This window comes from Callithrix jacchus, chromosome 7, assembly GCF_049354715.1.
Source record: "Callithrix jacchus isolate 240 chromosome 7, calJac240_pri, whole genome shotgun sequence".
Lineage (NCBI taxonomy): Eukaryota > Metazoa > Chordata > Mammalia > Primates > Cebidae > Callithrix > Callithrix jacchus.
The window spans coordinates 18,641,216-18,664,378 of NC_133508.1; the positions used below are offsets into that span (position 1 = coordinate 18,641,216).

A 23,163-nucleotide genomic window follows, 5' to 3' on the forward strand; every position below is an offset into this window, starting at 1 on the left:
TAGCTTCATGGAACTAAAGCTAGAATAGCATTTTAAAGTTATTAAAAACTATGTTAATTACAGGCGTGAGCCACTGCACCCAGCTAAGAAGTTTTTCAAGTCACAGAATCTACAAAACGTGATAAAGAATTCCTACCTAGGATAAATTCTGAGTATCAATTGGCGGCAAGAGGTTTTTTAACGTAAAAGGCTGTTATTTCTACAAAGATGGAGACTTGAACCATGCTCCACAATGTATATATGAGCATTGTTTGGTTCTTAGTGGAGAGATGAGCTTCTGTAACCCTTTTGGCTTAAGCCAAACCATAATTAACAGTGATTCTATGTTTGTTTCGATTAACATTTCTAGCTGAATCCAGAGCTTCCCACTTAATCTGTTGGCCTTCACTTGTTGAAGAGAAAAACCTTGATTGCAGACGGTATCTAAGTTTTGAGTGGTTTCTTTTTATGATGTAGGCTAGAGAACAGTGCCAAAATGTCTGTCCTTCCTTATGGTCGCTGTTGAGGGACTCATAGAAGGCTGACTTGAGGAGAAGTGGTTGGAGGGGATTTAAGGGTTGACTGTGTGTTTGAGCTATACAGCTTTAGGTTCTTTTTAATCTAGAGATTCTATAGTTCCATGATTCCAATCAAGAGAAAGAACAACCTCTTTGTTTCAGAGGAAATGCAGAAGTTAAAGGTGGTGTCAATAGAGGAAGGAGGAAAAGACAGTGGAAACTGAAGCGGTACTGTGAGTCAGTACCACTCCAACTAGTACTGTTTCACTTTTCACTGTTGTTAGTACCAGTTTGAATTGTGCCACTGGAACATTTTCAAATGGTACTCATTTGTTAAGTTGTACCACTTGGAAATGTTCCAAAACAGAGTGGAAATGCAGTGGTACTAAGAGTTATTTGTTAAGTACAGACTGCTGTGTGCACCCAGCAAAAGGCTAGGGTAGAAGGAGAGGGGAAAAAAATAATGAAAAAGAAAAAAAATCTCTGTGCGGGTGCACCAAGCAATTCCTTCAGTAGGCTTCTTACTGGAAAGTCAATGTTCAGAAATGTCACTCGCATTCCAAGTTCAAGTCACTATGTTCCTCCAGCCATGTACACGCTACGGGGCAACGCCAATGGAGCAACCTGCTCATTTCCATTCAAGTTTGGAAACAAGTGGTACGCAGATTGCACGAGTGCCGGGCGGTCAGACGGATGGCTCTGGTGTGGAACCACTACTGACTATGACACAGACAAGCTATATGGATATTGTCCATTGAAATGTAAGTACTGTGTATCACCAAGAACAGCTGGGCATGTTTAGTCTGATAATGCAGTGAAAGACCTTGAATTTATCTAGATCATTTTTCCCCGAAGTTATTTCACATTTATGACCTCATTGTACCTAAGAGAGCCCTTTACAGAGGTCATTGTCTCCATTTTTCAGTGGAGAAAATGATCTATATTGGCTGAAGACTAAAATACAGAGCTTGAACTTTCTACCCTGGGCTTTATATGTGTATTTTGATCTTGCCAGCAAAGCTAGGCTCACCGCTACTATCTCAACATTCCTTGAGATCGTGCTAAGGGGATTAGACTGCATCCCCGTGGTGCCAATGTTCCTTCCATCAAATGACCTCTTTATTTATTTTTAATTAATTAATTAATTAATTAATTTAGTTTTTGAGACTGCGTCTCACTTTGTTGCCAGGCTGGAGCACAGTGGCACTATCTCAGCTCACTGCCACCTCTACCTCCTGGGTTCAGGTGATTCTCCTGCTTCAGCCTGTTGAGTACTTGGGACTACAGGAATGTGCCACCACCCCTGGCTGTTTTTTGTATTGTTAGTGGAGGCGTGGTTTCACCATGTTGGCCAGAATGGTCTCAATCTCCTGGCCTTGTGATCTACCTCCCTCAGCCTCCCAAAGTGCTGGGATTACAGGCGTGAGCCACAATGCCTGGTCAACCTCTTTATTTTTACCAACTATCAGCTATTCGGGGAAAGTTATCCTGTATACAATATAATGTATACTTAACACGGGAGGTAGGTAGGCATGCTATTATTCCTTCCTCTCTGAAATGCCTTATCTTTATGAAACCAGTGATCAAAAACAGAATTAAAAGGAAGCTACAAGCATGTGGTTTGATGGAGCAAGATGTGAGCGTCCTGAATTTTGTGTCAATATTATGAAAAGCGTGCTTCACAGTGAAAATGACAGTCATGATGCTCTTCTTAAGTTTACATTAAAGAGTGCCATTTAGTTTCACACACCTAGAAATCAATGGAAATGGGTAATTTATATGTTTGAAGGTTTCTTAAAATGAAAATCCAAGTTTTATTGCAAGAACACAAAATAAGTAGTATTACGTTATCTTAGTGGGAAAGCAGCAGAACAGGTGAATTCTTGGTGTTCTTCCACGCTTAAAAATCTGGAAGCAAACAGTAAAGCAAATTTTAGGTTGGGTGGAAGAGGGCATCAGGTTGGGAGACCGAGCTGGGCTTGAGGAAAGAGGAAAAGGAAGCGTTCCTCTTTGCTTCACGTTCCCCATCACCAGACACCCTCTTCCTATGCTTGCTCCACCCTTCCCAACCTCTCACCTGCTCCTTTAGATCAGATCAGAGCAGCTCTTGTTTTCTGGAGCACCTAGAACTCTTTCTCCTGCTGCCCTGCAAAGGGACTGGGTGGAGCAAAGCGCATCTGATATGGTCTGGGATGATTGTGAAACTGCCTGAGTCATGATAGAATCACAACTCAATTTTCCAGACCACAAATCCACACGTAATCACACTATTTCAAGCATATTGTAAAACAGAATAACTAACAAAAATATCTGAGTTTGACAAATGAAAGCCAGAATTCTAAGAATTGTCCTTATTGATCTCTCTGGATTTATAATCCCTAATCATCCCAGGAAAAGTAAATTTAATTTCTGAGCCCCATATACTATTGTAATTGTCTTCAGAGTGCAGTCTCTGTTCTGAATAAATACTCCCAAAGCTCACAGCTTTTCTGTTTATAGCAACACTGCTCTCTCAGTCTTAACTAAGGTAGTTCTATTTGCCTCTTTTATGTCAATCTTTAGAAAGACATTTAATTTGTATTCAAGGTTTGTAGATATTGAATTTTTGTATTAGAAATATTTTTGTCTGAAACATTTTGAGCAATTTTTTCTAAGATAAAGCAATACTTGATTGTCAAGAGATTGAAAGAATCTTTCTCCTTTACTTAATAGAAATGATATTTTCTTAATCTGTTTCATGGAGTTTCTTAAGGGTATATATTTCAGGGGTCCAACTATAGCATCCTCCACATAAGTGAAATTGACAAAGGAGTTAGATGAATGTGTGATTTCATGAATGAAATGTGGAGGACAAATGGTAAATTACTAATCACAAAGAAAACTCAACCTTGGAGATCCTTGGATGTGTGTTGGAGAAGCATCCTGAGTTTGTTCAGTGGAATAATTTTTTGGTCTTATTACTTGTATTTTATGCCTTCACTGTCAAATCATGTAATTTTTCCTGTTAACTGTAAAATAATTGTAGAAAATAATTATTTGATTTTAATGTGCATTAAAATTTTAAAGCACATTTTACACATTTAATGTCTTTCTTAAACAGCTTTATAGTCTTCCAATCTGTTTCATTTTGTGTTCCTTCCAAAGAGCATGCTATTTTATTTTATTTATTTATTTGTTTCTGAGACAGGGTTTCACTTGCTTGCCCAGACTGGAGTGCATTGGCATGGTATCAGCTCACTGCAACCTCCGCCTCCCAGGCTCCAAATGATTCTCCTGCCTCAGTCTCCCTAGTAGCTGGGATTACAGGAATGTGCCATCATGCCCACCTAATTTTTGTATTTTTAGTAGAGACGGAGTTTCACCATGTTGTTCAGGCTGGTATTGAACTCCTGACCTCAAATGATCCACCCACCTCAGCCTCCCAAAGTGCTGGGATTACAAGTGTGAGCTGCCATGCCCAGCTGAACATTTTATTTTATATCAGCCTTAAAACTGGCAGGTTTTGTACAGGAGGATGAGGGACCAGTTATTGACCTAGTAACACTTAATAGATGCTCTTATTGTCTGTTGCATTGTTTATTGTAATCCTTTCCTTCCATGTAGATATTTATTTTCAAGTATCATGAGAACAGGAAGGAAAAGTCCTGGTTGTCTCAATTCTCTATAGCACCTTTAGCTTCTAACATCAGGTGTGTTGGTTTACTGTGGGAATTTGAATTCTTTGGGGAGATGGTATGCAGTCAGCAAACCCATTCATGGAGAAATATGTTTAAATCCCTTAGTTTAAAATCTACTTTCTTTAAGTGAAAGGTCAATTGTATTTCTTTCTTACATCATTTGTGTCACTTTCCTCCATTCCCATGTAAAGAAAATTACCCCCCTTTTTTATATCTCATATTTTCTACCATATATATATATATTTTTTTTTTTTTTTTTTCTCTCTCTCTTTTTTTAGAAAGAGTCTTGTTCTGTCTTCCAGGCTGGAGTGCAGTGGGGTGATCTTGGGTCACTGCAATCTCTGCCTGCCTAGTTCAAGCGATTCTCCTGCCTCAGCCTCCTGAATAGCTGTGATTACAGACATGCATCACCACGTCTGGCTAATTTTTTTGTGTTTTTAGTAGAGATGGGGTTTCACCATGTTGATTAGGCTGGCCTTGAACTCCTGACCTCATAGTCCCCCCACCTCAGCCTCCAGTAGTCCTGGGATTACAGGTGTGAGCCACTGCACCTGGCATTTTCTACTATATTATAAACAAAACTGTCCTCCGCATTTCTAAAATGAGTTGTTTAAAACATCTCTATCTTCAAATAACCCCCAAATTAGTCTCATCTGAATGGTTTTGCTGACATAAACATGAAACCAGCAAGACCTCAGATCATTAAAATTTAAGTTTAGCATTGCTGATTCAAATTTATTTTTATATAAACATATAATTATTTTGTAATTAAAATACCTTTAAAATTTCTACGTTATTGCCTGAATCAAAGTTTGGTATGTTTTCTTCCTCTTCAATATGTCATGGGACCACAAGTTTCATATCATGGTGTGTGGTTTGCATTTGACAAAAAGATCTGTGATCACTTCCTCATCAGATACAAAGTGCAATGAGATGCAGAGACAACAGCATAGGCTGTGTGCTTATGGAAAATTGCCTAATTTCTTAGCAAATTGAGTATTTCTCAGAAAATTTTCAGAGAAGTTATATGATACCTCCTTTTGTCCTTGAAAATAAATGAAAAGATTATTACTTCACATGGCTTGTAAGTAGGATTTTATATTATTAAAAATAAAAAAGAGGCCAGCCAGGGACAGTGGCTCACACCTGTAATCCCAGCACTTTAGGAGACCAAGGTAGGTAGATCACCTGAGGTTGAGAGTTTGAGACCAGACTGACTAACATGGAGAAACCCCATCTCTACTAAAAATTCAAACTTATCCAGGCATGGTGGCCCATGCCTGTAATCCCAGCTACTTGGGAGGCTGAGGCAGGAGAATCCCTTGAATCCGGGAGAAGTAGGTTGCGGTGAGTTGAGATGGTGCCATTGAACTCCAGCATGGGCAACAAGAATGAAACTCCATCTCAAAAAAAAAAAAAAAAAAAAGAAAAGAAAAAGAAATATTATTCACTACATAAAGCATGCAAAAATATTTCATTTGTTTACTAGCTTCCCAAACCTCTTAAATGTGAAATGCTATCAATAATATTTATATATTATTGGCTATTTATAGAGTACATTCATGTTTATGGAATTTATTAGGAATCATAATAGCAAAGTAATTTCCCTGTGATTTTTTTACTCTGAGAAATGAAAAAGTTACAAGCAGCATTTGAAGTCAAGTGTCCAGTGAGTGATAAGACCTCAGGTGCAGGCTCAGGCCACTTTGTCTGCAGGAGTTTGTGACCTTCCCTGCTGACACTTTATGTTTACAGAAAGACCAGACTAGAATATACAGGCAAAGGCAAAATATCTACTTGCTGAGAAGATGTATTTTTATTTTCCATGCTTCCCCCGCCTTATTTTTGTAGATCGAAGAGGTTGGGCTTGTATCTCTGTTCTTTTCTAAATTTTAAAATTTTTATTTTAATTTTTATATATTTAGGGGGTATACATGCAGATGTCTTGCATTCAGATATTACATCATGGCAAAGTCTGGGCTTTTAGTGTACCTATCACCCAAACTGTGAACGTTGTACCCAACAGATAATATTTTAGTCCTCATCCTCCTCCCACCCTCCCACCTTCCGTAGTATCCAAGGTCTACTGTCTTTATATTTGCCTCACTTCCCAACTCAACACCTCTCAAAAGGGAGATGATGCCTGCCTGCCTCTCTTTAGGCACGTGGAAGAGACTGGATGTAGTTGATCCTTTGAAAGCTCATCCCCCACCTCTTACTTCATTTCAGGAGTAAAGAAAATCTCAAAGCCATCTTAAAAACAAGTAAAATAGGCAGGCACCATGGCTCACGTGTGTAATCATAGCACTTTGGGAAGCCAAGGCAGGTGGATCATGAGGTCAGGAGTTTGAGACCAGGCTGGCCAATATGGTGACACCCCATCTCTACTAAAGATACAGAAACTAGCTGGGTGTGGTTGTGGGTGCCTATAGTTCTAGCTACTCAGGAGGCCGAGGCAGGAGAGTTACTTGAACCTGGGAGGCAGAGGTTGCAGTGAGCTGAGATTGTACCGTTGCACTCCAGCCTGGCAACAGAATGAGATTTTGTCTCAAAAACAACAAAAACAAAAGACCAAACACAACAACAACAACAAAACAAGTACAACGGTCCGGACATGGTGACTCACATCTGTAATCTCAGCACTTTGGGAAGCCGAGGCAGGAGAATGACTTGAGAATAGGAGTTTTAGACTAGCCTGGGCCATATAGAGAGACCTCATTTCTGCAAAACTTAAAAAAAATTAGCCAGGCATGGTGGCATATGCCTGTAGTCCAAGCTACTTGGGAAACTGAGGTGGGACGATTGCTTAACCCCAGGAGCTGGAGGGTACAGTGAGCCAAAATCACAGCACTGCATTCCAGCATCAGAGGAGTGAGACCCTGACTTAAAAAGAAGAAGAAGAAAAAGTAAAAGTGGAAAAAAAGGAAAGAAAGACAGTGCTTCAGGCAAAAATGCCCTTAGGCTCGTTTAAACAATACTATTCACTAAAAGTACTTTCTATGCGTAATGCACCAAATCCCATCTGATTTCTTTCACAGTTGAGGGAAGTGAAAGCCTATGGAATAAAGACCCGCTGACCAGCATTTCCTACCAGATAAACTCCCAATCCGCTTTAACGTGGCACCAGGCAAGGAAAAGCTGCCAACAACAGAGCGCCGAGCTCCTGAGCATCACAGAGATACATGAGCAAACATACCTCACAGGTAATATGAAAAGAAACGTCGTAAAATCACGACTGCTTTATTTTTATATAATTTGACTTAGATGTCAACAGCACAGGTGTTTATTGAAAGAAGCAGTTCTTAAGCAGTTTATGCAGATGATATGACAAATCTATACTCTGAAAATGACACCAGGGATGGCAAATAGCTCTTATCTCCTGAGCCAACTATTGGTTCTAACAGTCTCTAGAGCCAGTGCTGAGAAGGATTCTGGGATCACAGGAAAAGATGCCACAATCGATCAGTGATGTTGTTCTTGGACACAGGGCAATGGAATGGTGCTGGTCAAGTATCCATCATTCAGGCCTCACCTGAAGCCACAGGTCTTCCATTAGCATCACAGAGGTAGAAAATGATAAATCGAAACACTGCTATCACCGGCAGGGACAAGTCGCGGGCTCCTCTGAAACCCTGGAGTTATTTTTGCTTCCTGTCTCTTGAACTCCCAGGCTCTATTGGTTTTCAAGTTTTATTGATACCCTTTCCACAATGTATTTGTTTTTTAAACATCTGTTCTTATCTGATTGTGAAGATAAAGGAGCTAAAGTTTGCTTGAAAGGACAGTATCTGTTTTAGATTCTAAAATATACACCTGGGGAAACAGAGAGATTAGGACCAGAAATTAGTTGTGGGAGCAAAAGCATCCCCGATTTGCTGCCTCCAACATCTCCTCCCTTCAGTTTCTCTGGACACAGCGCTAGCTTAATATTAATATATCTCTGTTCGTATGACTTCTCATTTCCCATCAAATAATTAGCAAAATACATTTTGCCTGGCATTCAAGGCTGCCATCTGTCCAACATCTCTACTGTTCCCGGTCTTGCATTTTGCAGTCCCGACAAAAGAGAAGTCTTGGGTTCCTTGTGTTTCCTCATCCATTGTCACCTTCACACCTTTTCCAATGTTGTTTCTTTTGCCTGAAATTCTCACAGTTGTATACAGCTGAAATGCAAGTCTATTTCCATCTGTATTTCTCTTATTTTCTTATTACCACTTTTATTAACATAATACTTACATATATGTCCTTCTTCCTTGACAACACTATAAATACATTAATTTGTTATTATTTATTTACTCATTCATTCATTCATTTACAAGATATCTGGTACCCATGTGCCAGGCTTTGTGCTAGATCCTGGGGACATCCAAGCTGACCCTGTCTTGTCCACATACAGCTTAAAGTCCAGTGGGAAAAAAACAGGAGTAAACAAGAAAACAAATTGATGAATTGGTTTGAACAGGAAGTCCTACATAGAAAGCAAACTGAAGGCCATGTGGAGATGGCATTGGAGGGGCAAATAGTTGAAGATGGGGGGATGTCGTGTGAATATCTGTGCCCCCTCTTCCCTCAAGGAGATTCACACAGAGCCTTCCAAGAAAGAGTCTTGCTGAACATTTGCTGACTGACAAATGAACATGAAACAAAATAAAGATACTTAGAAATCCAGCCTCCTGTTGGGAAAACTAGACAGTTCATGGCCAGAAGACAGTAAATGCAGTGGTTCTTCTATGTCAAGTGGCTTATTCATCACCTTGGAACTCTGTTAAAGTGAGGATGCCTGGGACGAGACCCCAAAGATTCTAGATCAGTAGGTGTGACACAAGGCTCAGGAATCTGCCTTTTATCAAAATCCCAGGCCATTCTGGGGCAGATGGTTGAGAGACCACATCTGACAAAACACCGTGCTAGTGCCTGCTGTGTCTGGGTGCTAACACCAGGCAGCAGAGCAGAGGGGCTAAGAGCAAAGATTCTGGAGCCAGACTGTGTAGATCCCAGCTCTGTGAAACTGGGGAGCTTGTAGGGATTTCCTGACGCCCCTGTGTCTTGGTGACCTCGTCTGTTAAAGGAGCTAATGTGTGTGAACCAATACCAGGGCAAAAGCATACTCCCTACCTGACTCATTTCTTAGCACCTCCCTTTCTCTGGCTATTTTCAGATGACACCCATCACCAACCATCACACATCTCTCCTATAAGTTATTATGAAGGAGGCTGAGGATAGAAATGTAATGTAGCATCACTGTGTTCATAAACTTAGAGATAGGATTCTTCCTCTGTCTGTTCAATTACTCTGTTTTGCATTGGCCTTTGGTACCCTTCTAATAGTGGAACACAAAGCACTGGAGTGATTCATGTTGACAACCATGCACGAAAATAGGAAGAGGAGAAAGTACAGAATAGACGAAAGTAAATGTATGTAGATGATTAAGGAACAGAAAAGATGATTTGAGGCAGTTCTGTGGTTATTTGCACAGACTTGGAAGCATAAGAGAAAATATATCAGAGGTGGTCTGGGTGCAGTGGATCATGCCTGTAATTCCAGCACTTTGGGAGGCTGAGGTGAGTGTATCACCGAGGTCAGGAGTTTGAGACCAGCCTGGTCAACATGATAAAATCCCAAACAATTAGCTAGACATGGTGGCAGGCACCTGTAATCCCAGCTACTTGGGAGGCTGAGGCAGAATTGCTTGAACCTGGGAGGTAGAGGTTATAGTGAGCTGAGATTGCTCCATTGCCCTCCAGCCTGGGCAACAAGAGCAAAACTCATCACGGGGCGGGGGGGGGGGGGGGGGGGGGGGGGGGGGGCGGGGGGGGCGAAGAGAGAGAAAGAAAAGAAAATGTATCAGAGTTGAAGTAGTTTCAGTTGGTGTGTTTTTGGTTTTTGTGTTTGAATTTGTTTGTCGGGTGTGTTATCTTGACTTTTCAGATCTTCACTTGTTTTCTGGCCTCTAGGAAGCCTAGGGACAGGTTACTCTGTCCTCTCTTCACCAGCACAGAAGGAGCAAGTGATCTGAGTGGGCAGCAGCTTCGCCCAAGCACAGACTCATTTCCTGGTCCTCGGACTCTGCTATCAGACTCGGGCTGCAGGAAATGCTTCCCTAATCAGCCAGGGCTATTCTTGTGTCCATCAGGACCCCAAACAAGCCCCAGGAGATTCAGAGGCTAAGTTCACCTCAGATACTTACTTGAATCTTAGCCAAGCCTCCGGAATTTCAGTCAGCAAATTTTCACTGGCATCTGGCTAAGAATGGCATCTCTAATGAGATCTGTAGTACTTCCTGCCTTTCTTTAAGTCAGCAATATCAGGCATTAGGACAAGAAAAAGTCTCACAGGGAATTTAAACAACAGGGGAAAGAAATCCACCCCCCGCCCCCCCCCCCACTGTTTATTTGAAAGAAAGGGATAACACTCGGTGTTGATTGAGAGATATTGGGGAAGAATCTAGAAAACAACGGTGTGAATGTCTGATTGTGATCCACTCTGCTTTGGAAAATATGCCATTAAAATGAAAAAACAGCCTAAAAAAATATTTGACTTTTAAAATAAGTTTGTTTTTTTTTTTAATGTGAAGGTTTTGAACAGTCAGTATTTTTTTTTGTTTTGTGAGACAGAGTCTCACTCACCCGGGCTGGAGTGCTGTGGCACCAGGGCTCAAGTGATTCTTGTGCCTCAGCCTCCTGAGTAGCTGGGACTACAGGCACGTGCCACCACAACCAGCTAATGTTTTGCATATTAGTAGAGACAGGGTTTCACCATGTTGCCCAGGGTGGTCTCGAACTCTGGAGTTCAGGCGATCTGCCCACCTCAGCCTCCCAGAATGCTGGGATTACAGGGGTGAGCCACTGTGCCCAGCCGGAGTCAGTATCATTTAAAAAAAATTAGAACCTGGTTTGATGACTGTATTAAATTACCTGCCAATTACTGAAGAGCTACCATGTGCTAGATTCTGGGCTTTAGTTCTAAAGCCCACAGCAACCTCCTGAATGAATATTATTAGCCCCACTGTGTAGATGAGATAATAGACTAGGAGGGAGAAGTTAGGAAACTTGCTTAATGCCTCCTGTTCAGAAAATAGCTGACCTGGAATTCAGCGCTGTCTTCCATTTCACCCTGCCTGTGTCTCATGCACAGAATGCCCAGGGATCTGCTAGTTCCCAACACATGGATGAGAGCCTTTAATTTTGTCAACGTTTTCTGGCTCCAGTAAATGTACTGCAGACGGATTTCATACTGTCTGCCAGGTGAAATGTTTCTGCCCAGCAACAGATTTGCACACCAATCACAGCTGTTTTATCATCTTCCCTTCTGTTTCTACCCTGAAAAATGCTGGATCATTCTATGGAGTCTCTGAGTCCTGAATCAGATTTATGACTCCATATGGACAGGATGAGGATTTACAGAACCGAAATAAGATATAGGAAGTGAAATTTGGCTTGTTTCCCTGATTGTTTTTACCAATTTCCTTTGGTACTGCCTGGAAAACACATTGGACCTCAATACAAAAAGAAAAAAATACCAGTGTAATATTGGACATTCATATATCTTCTATCACATCTAAGTTCAAAAGTTGGTTTATAACCATTTCAGACAATACATGCAGAAAAGTTATACCTTGGGCATGTGAGGTTGGGTGCAGTGGCTCACACCTGTAATCCCAGTGCTTTGGGAGGTGGAGGTGGCAGGATTGTTTGAGGTCAGGAGTTTGAGAGCAGCCTGGGCACTACAGCAAGACCCCAACTGTCCAAAAAAAAATTCCGGTTTGAGTTATTATCTGGAAACAAACAGCAAAAAAATTAGCATGTGCAATTGTTACTTTGTGCAGAAATACTAAAATATTTTGGTCTGCTCTTTTAGACAATTACAAAAGCAAATTAGAGAAAAATATTTATGGAGAGCACTCATCTGCTTTAAGAGGTATATTTTAACCCAAGGTTTGAATTTTGTTTCTAAATTACAATTTTTTCCAACCCTATTACCAATTCATATTGTCAGTATGAGGCTATTGGTGATAATAATAATGGTAATAACTGTAGTAACTTATGTTTATGGGACATATACCATATGTCAGGCCTTGTTTTAAAATGTATTAATTAATTCAATTCTACAGGACAAGTTTAGAAGTACTTAGAGCTGGTAAAGAATGTCAAAAAGATAAATAACTCCCTTAAAGAGCCATTATCATTTCTCATCATGCCAAACATAGTAATTTAGCAATCTCAGACAAATCTACTTTAATTCTTCTTTAATCAGCAAATTATTTATAATTTTAAAAACTTAAATACATTTATTTTCTTAACTAAGTTTTTTAAAAACCCCAGAATAATTGGTTTTGGGAATAGCTAGTATTAAAAATGCTACTTTTAGGAGCATGTTCTGTAGAATACATCTCTTCAAGTATAGAGATAATTATTCAAGTTAGTACAACTTTAAATAATTTGTGAAAATTCTTTTAAAGAATATTTTTTTTAAGGTTGCTGAGGATAGTGGTATGTGACATGTAATCCCAGTTACTCAGGAGATTGAGGTGGGAGGATAACTTGGGCCCAGGAGTTTGGGAGCAACCTGGACACCATGTGAGATTTCATCTCTAAAAAATAAAAACAAATTTTAAAAAAGTTTTTAAAGCCAAAGGATAGTTTTCATTTTAATTAATTGCTTTTATTCAATTAAAATAACTCAGCACAGAGAATTCTCATCTGTGGTTTTAAAAAAGATAGAGGTGATGTGAGGTTAGAGTGTTTCCCCCTGAAGAGCTAAGGTCCACATTGTTTCTGGTTTTTCTTTTTTTTTTTTTTTGAGACAGAGTTTCATTCTTGTTACCCAGGCTGGAGTGCAATGGCGCCATCTCGGCTCACCGCAACCTCCGCCTCCTGGGTTCAGGCAATTCTCCCGCCTCAGCCTCCTGAGTAGCTGGGATTACAGCCATGCGCCACCATGCCCAGCCAATTTTTTGTATTTTTCTTTTTTTTAGTAGAGACGGGGTTTCACCATGTTGACCAGGATGATCTCAATCTCTTGACCTCCCAAAGTGCTGGGATTACAGGCATGAGCCACCGCTCCCGGCCCTGGTTTTAGTACTTCCATATCAGTCCTAGTACCAAATGTGAAACATTGTAATTTTGATTTCCTAACTGCCTACACAAAGCATTCTTGGTGTTAACATAAGTATTTAGTGATTCCTATTTAATCATTTTAAGGAAGAAGAGAAACTGACTTTGAAAAATCATAAAATTCTTAGAATCAGTTTTGAAATATGCAATTGAGGTAATATCTAGTCATATTCACACAAGAAACCTTTACACTATCCTTGAGAAAGTAGATAATAGTCAAGATGATGGGGTTTGAAGCCTCATTAGATCTGGGTTAGAACCTTAAAAATCTTACCAGATCTCTGGTTTTTGGTGATTTCAGCAAAAAGAAAAAAATAAAAACGCCATTACCTATGTGCTCTCTGCCTCAGTTTCCCCACCTGTCAATGAAGGTAATAATTTTACATGCCTTAGATTGTTAGGTGACTCAAAGGAGATATATGGTAGCCATGATTATTGTTACTTCCTTCAGTTACATTTTGAGTCAAGCACTTAATTCTGAATTTAATTTCAACTGTTTTCTGAATGCCAGTTTTTTGTTTGTTTGTTTTGCTTTTTTAATATATAGGATTAACGAGTTCCTTGACCTCAGGACTCTGGATTGGACTTAACAGTCTGAGCTTCAATAGTGGCTGGCAGTGGAGTGACCGCAGTCCATTCCGATATTTGAACTGGTTACCAGGTAGGGTTAAATCTGGCTTGTTGAATTAATCCAAATATAAGTCATTGAGATGCCATGAAGAACTTTATTATTTCACCTGTTGATTTCAAAGAGAAGAATTGGGAGACTTCATCAAATACAGTTCTTTTCACCTTGCTTTGAAATCTACCACCTAGATTTCCATGTGCTAAACTATAAGATTATACCAGCTTCCTGGGATAGGGATTTATCTGCCAGGATTATCATACCAATCATTAAAGGTCTCTGTTTAAAGTCTCAGTTCTCAGAGTATGCCTGGTTTGTTGGGTAATATATTCAAAAGCAGATGTTGTGGCTACTCTTCAACATGATTTACCAAGTATGCTAACTGCATTGTTAGTATATGTATACTTGCTGTGGGACTTGGTTACCACCCTTGAGAGGATGAGCCAACATCTCTTTGTAAAGTTTGACAAACAGATTGAAATTATTTGGAGTTGGAGAACTTCTGACTGTGTCTTGAGTCATGAGGTATTTGCAATATTGCTGTCCTTGTGACAATGATTTTACCATCTACATTAACACTCCCTTTTCCTGTTTTTGATTTAATAGCATTGGATTAAAATGATTGTCTCAGTCATAGCTTATGATATTTCATGGTAGCATAAAAATTCATTAGCAAGTTTCTTGACAATTTGTAGTTTGTAGAAAAATAGAGTTGGGGATGATAAAACTTACAACAGTTTTCTAATTTTTTTAGAGGCTAGAAAATGCTGTGAACTAATTATTTCTACATGTCATAACATAAAGTAGCAGAATATAAAGTAAGTTTACATAGAGAGCAAACCAAAAAAATGATACAAAGTTTTTTATCTTTTTTGTCAGTACCAATTGGTGTTAGTAGCTGCTCCAGGCCTTCTGTTGGGTAGGAACCTAATCCCCACCCCTCAATCGCACCCCAGAGCCAATTTTGTTTGGGAAAGAGGGCAGTTAATGATTAGTGATGTCTGCCATGGGTGTGGAAAGGAGAGAAGCTTCATATTGGCCACATGTTTACTTATCAATTCTCCTATGGGACATACTATTATAACATGGTGTTCTTCAAACAGTCAGCCTTTTATTTTTTTTTTTAAAGCTATTCAGTGGTTTTTGCATTTGGCTTAGAAAAAAATTAAACTCTCCTTTTTTTTTTTTTTTTTTTTTACAAGTTCTCACTCTTTTGCCCAGGCTGAAGCGTAGTGGCACCATCTTGGCTCACTGCAACCTCAGCCTCCCTGGCTCAAGTGATTCTCATCCCTCAGCCTCCCAAGTAGCTGGGATTACAAGCATGCACCACCATGCCCAGCTAATTTTTGTACTTTTTGTAGAGATGGCATTTCCCCACATTGACCAGGCTAGTCTCAAACTTCTGAGCTCAGGTGATCTGCCTGCTTGGGCTCCCAGATTGCTGGGATTACGGGCATGAGCCACTGTGCCCAGCAAACTCTTCATTTTCTATATCAATTTGTTGTATTAAAAGAGAAAAACTTTGATAAAATAACATTTCAAATAGATGCTAAAACATGGGAGAAAATTTTTAGAGAATATATTTTGGTTTGAATGTATTAGATTTTACTATGAAATTCCAGTTTCAAAGCATTACTTCAGCATGTGATGGTGACAGGTCTGCCACTCAAGTCTCAAACTAATAATCAGTTCAATTTTTTTTTTTCTGGAATATGGGAAGTAAAAATTTCTGGAATATGGGAAACTTACTGCAAGGGAATACATATAAAATATCCTTTTTTTGTGGGTGGAGATTTAAGGTGTCTATCTCCCCATTCAGTCAGATGTAATTAGGGAATACCAGTTGGGCTCAATCAAATCATTAGAAAATAAAATTTATTAGGGAACTAGAATTTATTCTTCTTTGTGTTACTAAATTGTTATACACATTAGGGGGTCATTTTATTTATTGTTCAATTTGGGGGTGATGATTGTAATATTTAACCACTCACATCCTACAAGTTCAAGGAGAAAATTTGTGGGTTAACTTTGAGTGAAGTAAAGAATGAAAGTAGAATATGATTCAGAAAGCGAAGTAATGCTTTTTAAAATTAAACTTCAATTCCTAAGAAGTGGGTGCAGATTAAATCACCTTGTGAAATACTATGAGAAGTTTTTTCCACTGCAAATTAGAAATCCTATGGAAATTAGAAATTGGTTTATATAAATTGTTCAGTGACGCATTCAATTGAATAATTACCAAGTAATTAATCTATTGAAATATAGTCACTTTTGAAGTGAGGATATTTTGCATAAATGATGTACAAGTATGAATTCAAGTATGTAATTCTTATGGCAAACATTAAAACCACTAATTGATGTCTCAAAGTTGGTAGAGGTAGTATTGATAAACAGATGTGTAACATGATTTACTAATTAATACATTAATTAACTAATAGCTAGAAAATGTATTATTGTTTCTTGAAAGTTTCTTTTTAGTGCTGATACCTTATCCACTAGTTCAGTATCTTGTTATTTTAGTCACAGCTATCAACAAATATTTAAACCCATCTCTAGTAAAAATATAAAAAATTAGCCAGGCAAGTGGCAGGCAGCTGTAATTCCAGCTACTCGGGAGGTTGAGGCAGGAGAATCGTGTGAATCCAGGAGGCGGAGGTTGCAGTGAGCCAAGATTGCACCACTGCACTCCAGCCTGAGTGACAGAGTGAGACTCTGTCTCAAAAATAAAAATAAAAATAAATGGAGGGGAAAAAGCTAACGGGAGAGCTAAAAGGGCGACATGCTGTGCTACCAGAACTGAAACTCTCAATACCTTCAACTCAGCCTATTGAAGAATACTTAGGTCTTATTCATTTCTTAGTGGAAACTGATTAAAGAATCAGATAAAGTCAACGTTGGTAATGGGATGAATATGGGCATTGATACATTTCACATGAGGTTTTGTTTCATTTTGAGACAGAGTCTTGCTCACCCAGCTAATTTTTATATTTTTAGTAGAGATGGGGTTTCACCGTGTGGGCCAGGCTGGTCTCGAACTCCTGACCTCGTGATCTACCCACTTTGGCCTTCCAAAGTGCTGAGATTACAGGCATGAGCCACTACACCAGCCCTAATAATGTTTAACATGGCTGGTTTGGAACATCATGTATTCTTTGTTTTTTATAATTTCTGTTTTTATTTTAGATTTAGGGATACATGTATATGTTTGTTACATACCTAGGTAAATTGTGTGCTGCTGAGGTTTGGGGTATAAATGATACATCCCATCACCCAGGTAGTGAGCATAGTAGCCAGTAGTTAGTTTTTCAAACTTTGTTACCCCCAATTCCTCCCCCATCTCATAGTCCCCAGTTTCTGTTGTTGCCATATTTATGTTCATGAGTACCCAACATTTAGCTCCCACTTAGAAGTGAGAACATGGCTCTTTAGTTTGCTGATCTGTGTAAATTCACTTAGGATTATGGCCTCTAGTTGCACTCATATTGTTGCAAAGGATGTGAGGATTTCGGGTTTTTTTAGGGCCACATAATCATGTATTCTTTTCATTAGATGCCTCTCTTTGATACTGAATGAAATCCAGTGTGACAACAGTTTAGATTTTAAGGTGTAGCTTTATTAGTTGATAATGGGGAAAAATGTTATCTCAAAGAAGTATATTTGCTTTATCAACATTCTAGGTATTGGAATGATCCAACAATAAGAAAACGATAGACACCCATCATGTCTTTTGCCCTGCAGTCGGTAAATTTTTTTTTTTTCTGAATGTGTAGCAAAAGACAGAATGGAGGTCGATTGAATCCCAAGGATGAAGACACGAGAATATGTGGGAGGGATGCTATCTGCTGGGAATAGCTGTAATCATCCTACTTTAACTTTTTCTTTTCCTCAAAGGAAGTCCATCAGCTGAACCTGGAAAAAGCTGTGTGTCACTAAATCCTGGAAAAAATGCTAAGTGGGAAAATCTGGAATGTGTTCAGAAACTGGGCTATATTTGCAAAAAGGGCAACACTACTTTGAATTCTTTTGTTATTCCCTCAGGTAAGTGATCTATGGGATCTGAAGGGCCTAAACTATTAGAATTGAAAGATAAGTGACATGACAACTTTGTAACTGTTGGAATGCCTCCAGAGGTTTTATGGATAGTTATAGGGTAAGCTTAATGATATGACTGCAATATTTCTTTGTGCTGGTTGCTAACATTTCCTGAGTGTGCTGCGGTGTCTGGCATTGTGCAGATGCTGTGACCTAAATAAAAATTTTATCGGCCGGGTGCGGTGGCTCAAGCCTGTAATCCCAGCACTTTGGGAGGCCAAGGTGGGTGGATCATGAGGTCAAGAGATCGAGAGCATCCTGGTGAACATGGTGAAACCCCATCACTACTAGAAATACAAAAAATTAGCTGGGCATGGTGGCGCGTGCCTGTAATCCCAGCTAATCAGGAGGCTGAGGCAGGAGAATTGCCTGAACCCAGGAGGTGGAGGTTGTGGTGAGCCGAGATCGCGCCACCTGGGTAACAAGAGTGAAACTCCATCCCCCCCCACAAAAAAAAAATTTATCTTCATAAGCAGTCCTCTGAGGTTGGTGTCATTATTCACATGCTATAGATGAGGAAAAAGATATTCAGAGGATACAGAAACCCTGCACACATGGCAAAACCACAATCCAAGCTAGAAAGTAAATACTTGGAAGGGATGTGTATATTAGGTCCTCATGGCTCTACCTGGGCTTCCCTGTTATTCAGTGTAGCATCTTCCACTGAAGTTTTCACAGAATAGAATAAAATATCTAAATAGTTGTAACTGAATTTTATTTATTTATTTGAGACAGAGTCTCACTCTGTCACCCAGGCAGGAGAACAAAGGCACGATCTCAGCTCACTGCAAACTCCGAGATTCTCCTGCTTCAGCCTACTGAGTAGCTGGGATTACAGATATGTGCCACCACACCCAGCTAATTTTTGTATTTTTAGCAGAGACGTTTTTTCACATTGGCCAGGCTGGTCTTGAACTCATGACCTCAGGTGATCTACCCACCTCAGTCTCCCAAAGTGCTGGGATTACAGGCATGAGCCATTGTGCCTGACCTGTAACTGAATTTTAAGTATCAGCTAGACTTCAAGGAAAAAAAACAAAAAAGCAATTTTGCTGTCTTTTACAAAGAAATTTATAGGAGAATTAAGCTATTAAGGAAAGAAGTAGTTCTTTCTTCAAACTGATGAAAGACAAACTATTTTTATTGTTACCTGTTTTTGGAGGGACAACTAATGCTTTAAATGGTTTAATTTATTTGTTTTTCTGCTGGAGGAAATTGACAATGTGACATTCTTGATTTTTTTTTTGTCTCATTGGTTTTGAAAGCAATTTCATTTATTTTAAAATATGCTTGACATGGCTACAGATTCAAAAGGTACAACATGATAAATAATAAAAGTTTTCCTTCTTACCGGTAACACCTGGTTTGCCTTGCTGAAGAATAATTGTTTCTGGGTATGTATCCTTAGTTATTCTGTGAATATGTAAACAAATATATTTATAATTATTGTTTCATCCAAATGGCAGTATACTATAATATCTTTTTACCCTACGTTTTCCACTTAATAGCAATTTTGGATATCATTCCACATAGAATATAAATAGCTTCTATGTTTATTTTTATGAATGTCCAAAGCCTACCACAGCAACAGCACATATATCTTTTGACCAGTCTCCTGTTAATGGATTTTTAATTTAATTTACTCCCAATCTTTTATTAATACAAACAGTCCTGAAGTAAATAACATATACATTATATGCACATCATTTCATGCATGTGATAATTCCTGGAAGTGAACTTGTTGGATTAGGGAGTAGATGTGTTTGCATTTTCCTTTTTTGAGACGGAGTGTTGCTCTGTAGCCCAGGCTGGAGTGCAGTGGCGCAATCTCAGCTCGCTGCAACTTCTGCCTCCCAGGTTCAAGCGATTCTCCTGCCTCAGCCTCCTGAATAGCTGAGACTACAGGCACCTGAGACCACGCCCAGCTAATTTTTGTATCTTTAGTAGAGATGGGGTTTCACCATGTTGGCCAGGATGATCTCAATCTGTTGACCTCGTGATCCGCCCGCCTCGGCCTCCCAGAGTGCTGGGATTACAGGCGTGAACCACCACATCTAGCCTGCAATTTCAATTCATATAGATTTGGCCAAGATCTTAACTAGATATAGATGAGGGTCATGGATATTGGGTTTCATTATACTTTACAGGCTCTCCATGATGACTGTGGGTATCTTCAGGGAAAGCCCATCATTTTTTGCATTTTACCTCCTCTATTCCCCCTCTAGGAGAAATAGTGTATTTTTTTCCTCTTTGAAAGCGCTCATGTAATTCTCTTAAGAAGTGGAATTGCCATGTTGTGAAAGAGGAGAATATCTATTTTATCATTTCTCTGGCACAACAGTCAGAATTCTGTAACAAGGCCTTACTGCTTAACCTGCTGGTGTGGGAACCCCCATCTGTAAAATGGAAATATTCATAACTTTTCTTTGAGACGAAATTTTGTTCATCTCGTCAAGCCCTCAGTACATTCTTATTTCTCTATGATTCCTCCTTCACTTGCTAAGCCCTTGACATCAATTTCTGAACATCCCTATACTTCCTGGATTAATTGTTCTATCTCTAAATGTAAATAAAGCAGAGCTTGGAAAAGCATATCTGAGATCAAATTATGCGGCGTACAGGATTGGCAACATCCTCAGGCAGGAATTCAACCTCAAACTCTGTGAATCCTTGCAGCATCAATCTGTCCGTCCACAGTCCTCAGGTCTCTAGAGCTGTACTGTCTGGCTTAGCAGCCACTAACTGCGTGTGGCCACTGAACACACGAGCTGTGGCTAGAGTAACAACTCCTCTTCTGTGGCTGCCCCGGGGAACTCCCCTTCAGTTCACTGGAGTTGGTTGTTTTCATGTTTTCAAATATTTTTAAAGTTCATCAATTCAGTTTTTGAAGCACTCAGCATTGGCTGATACTATTTTCAGTTTCCTACGTAGTAAAATTAAAATAACCCACCAGAGGGCTCCAAAGCTTGGTTAGTATACTAACCTTTCTTTCTTTCTTTTCTTTTCTTTTTTTTTTTTGGTAACCACTGGAAGTGCACGGAACCTCAATTGTATTGAGGGAATAGACTTTTTAAAATATGCATTTTTCTATTACAGTTGCCCAGCCTTTCAGCATCATGGCTGATTAGTTACTTGTGTGACTATAAGCATAGAATCCTGGGCTTAAACAATGATGTTTCAGATATTCTCCACCTTTAAGGGAAAATAGGACTGATTCATTCAAGCAATAGTAAAGAAAGGCAGCCATTTGAAAACACTTAATATGAGCTTAAATAATATATAAGTTCACTTCCATTTGGTGATATGGTTACCCTCTAAGTGAGATATGTTGCCAAGTTGCTGGAAACAGTACCTCTAGAATAGTAATAACAAGTAGTCATATGTCAGCTATAACTTCCATTCTTTTTCTCTACCAGTACCCAATACACCTGTGTGGGCCAGGCACTGTGCCAGGCTCAAGGCAATAGGAATGAATAAAGTGAGTTTCTGCCTTCAAACCCCTTTATCATCACTTTCCCCTAGCTCATTACTATTAGATGTTTGCAGTGTATAATCAAGATTATACAATTTGATCCTATTAGTAGCAATCATGAGGATGTTGACAACTGGTTTAATTAAATAATAATTGTGTGGTGTTTGTAATTTACAAGCACACTGTCTTTATTCTAGGTAGAAGAACACAGGGTGGTTTGATTTTAGTGTTAGTACTAATCTTATTTTTAAATTTTCACATATATGGATGCTTCTGTTCATGTGAGCTGACTTGCCTACGATCACACCTCTTACGGCAAATTCAGGTTTTATGAGTTCTGACTCCTAGTCACAAGAACACATGTCAGTTTTGGGGAGTGAGTAAATGGTAGTGGGTCTGTTCTGAGGCAACATTGGTGGCTCATGTGGCTATGGTGGCTGAGGCTCCTTGGGGACTGACCCCCAGCCATTCCAACTCTCTACTTCAATACTGATCTGCCTCTTAAGAGTGATTGGCTCTCTATCCATAGAATAAAGTAAATTCAAGTCTTTTAGGGGATGTGTTATATGCCAAAGCTTTCAGGCCTCCAGCATTTAAACAGTGCATAACAGAGGCTTAGTTCAGGTTTGTTGACAAGATTTAGATAATCTTATAGAGTTGTTGTAGGTACAACTGTTTTTTTTTTTTTTTTTTTGAGACGGAGTCTGGCTCTGTCACCCAGGCTGGAGTGCAGTGGCATGATCTCGGCTCACTGCAACCTCTGCCTCCCGGGTTCAAGTAATTCTCCTGCCTCAGCCTCCTGAGTAGCTAGGGCTATAGGCGTGTGCCACCGTGCCCAGCTATTTTTTTTGTATTTTTAGTAGGAATGGGGTTTCACTGTGATGGCAAGGATGGCATGGATCTCTTGACCTCATGATCTGCTCTCCTCAGCCTCCCAAAGTGCTGGGATTGCAGGTGTGAGTCACTGCGCCTGCTGGTACAACTTTCTAAAAAGAGATTTCTCATAGCCAAGTATATTTACTTGTGCCCCGTAGTCCTAGCTACTCAGGAGGCTGAGGCAGGAGGATTGCTTGAGCCCAGGAGGTTGAGGCTGTAGTGAGCCATGATCACACCACTGTACTCCAGCCTGGGGTAAAGAGTGAGACTCTGTCTCTTGAAAAAAGAAAGAAAATTGATAAAGTGACTTCCCGTTTGACCAAAAGATAGGTTTTTTTTTAATTTGTCTAAAAACCAACACAATGGAATATGGCTAGTCTATCTTTTGTGAATATATATGCCACAAAAATAAAAAGTAAATATTGTCTTTATTTGCCTAATAACTACAAACTGTTTCATGTATTATGTAAAATGATTAAAATATTGTCAAAGTTGAATCAAGTCTTCAAAAAATTTTTTCTACTCCCCTTTTTTATTTCTAGAAAGTGATGTGCCAACTAACTGTCCTAGTCAGTGGTGGCCATATGCAGGTTACTGTTACAAGATTCACAGAGAGGAGAAGAAAATCCAGAGAGACGCCCTGACCGCGTGCCGGAAGGAGGGCGGTGACCTAGCAAGCATTCACACCATCGAGGAATTTGACTTTATTATCTCCCAGCTAGGATATGGTGAGAAACCTTACGGTGATCATATGCTTGGCTTTAATCCTGGGAGTGCTCCTCTCTACCAAACTCTGGAAAACTTTATTATA

The 23,163-nt window shown here is 39.5% G+C and overlaps 1 protein-coding gene across 1 annotated transcript in view; it reads left to right on the top strand.

Moving 5' to 3' along the window:
• The window catches only part of MRC1 (mannose receptor C-type 1), a 107,479-nt gene that overhangs the window by 18,435 nt on the left and 65,881 nt on the right, over positions 1 to 23,163 (top strand). The window contains exons 3-7 of the mRNA XM_008999998.4: positions 1,085 to 1,258; positions 7,213 to 7,377; positions 13,835 to 13,948; positions 17,804 to 17,950; positions 22,895 to 23,080. Coding sequence (XP_008998246.3) covers positions 1,085 to 1,258; positions 7,213 to 7,377; positions 13,835 to 13,948; positions 17,804 to 17,950; positions 22,895 to 23,080 — 786 coding nt within the window. The remainder of the gene's footprint in view (positions 1 to 1,084; positions 1,259 to 7,212; positions 7,378 to 13,834; positions 13,949 to 17,803; positions 17,951 to 22,894; positions 23,081 to 23,163) is intronic.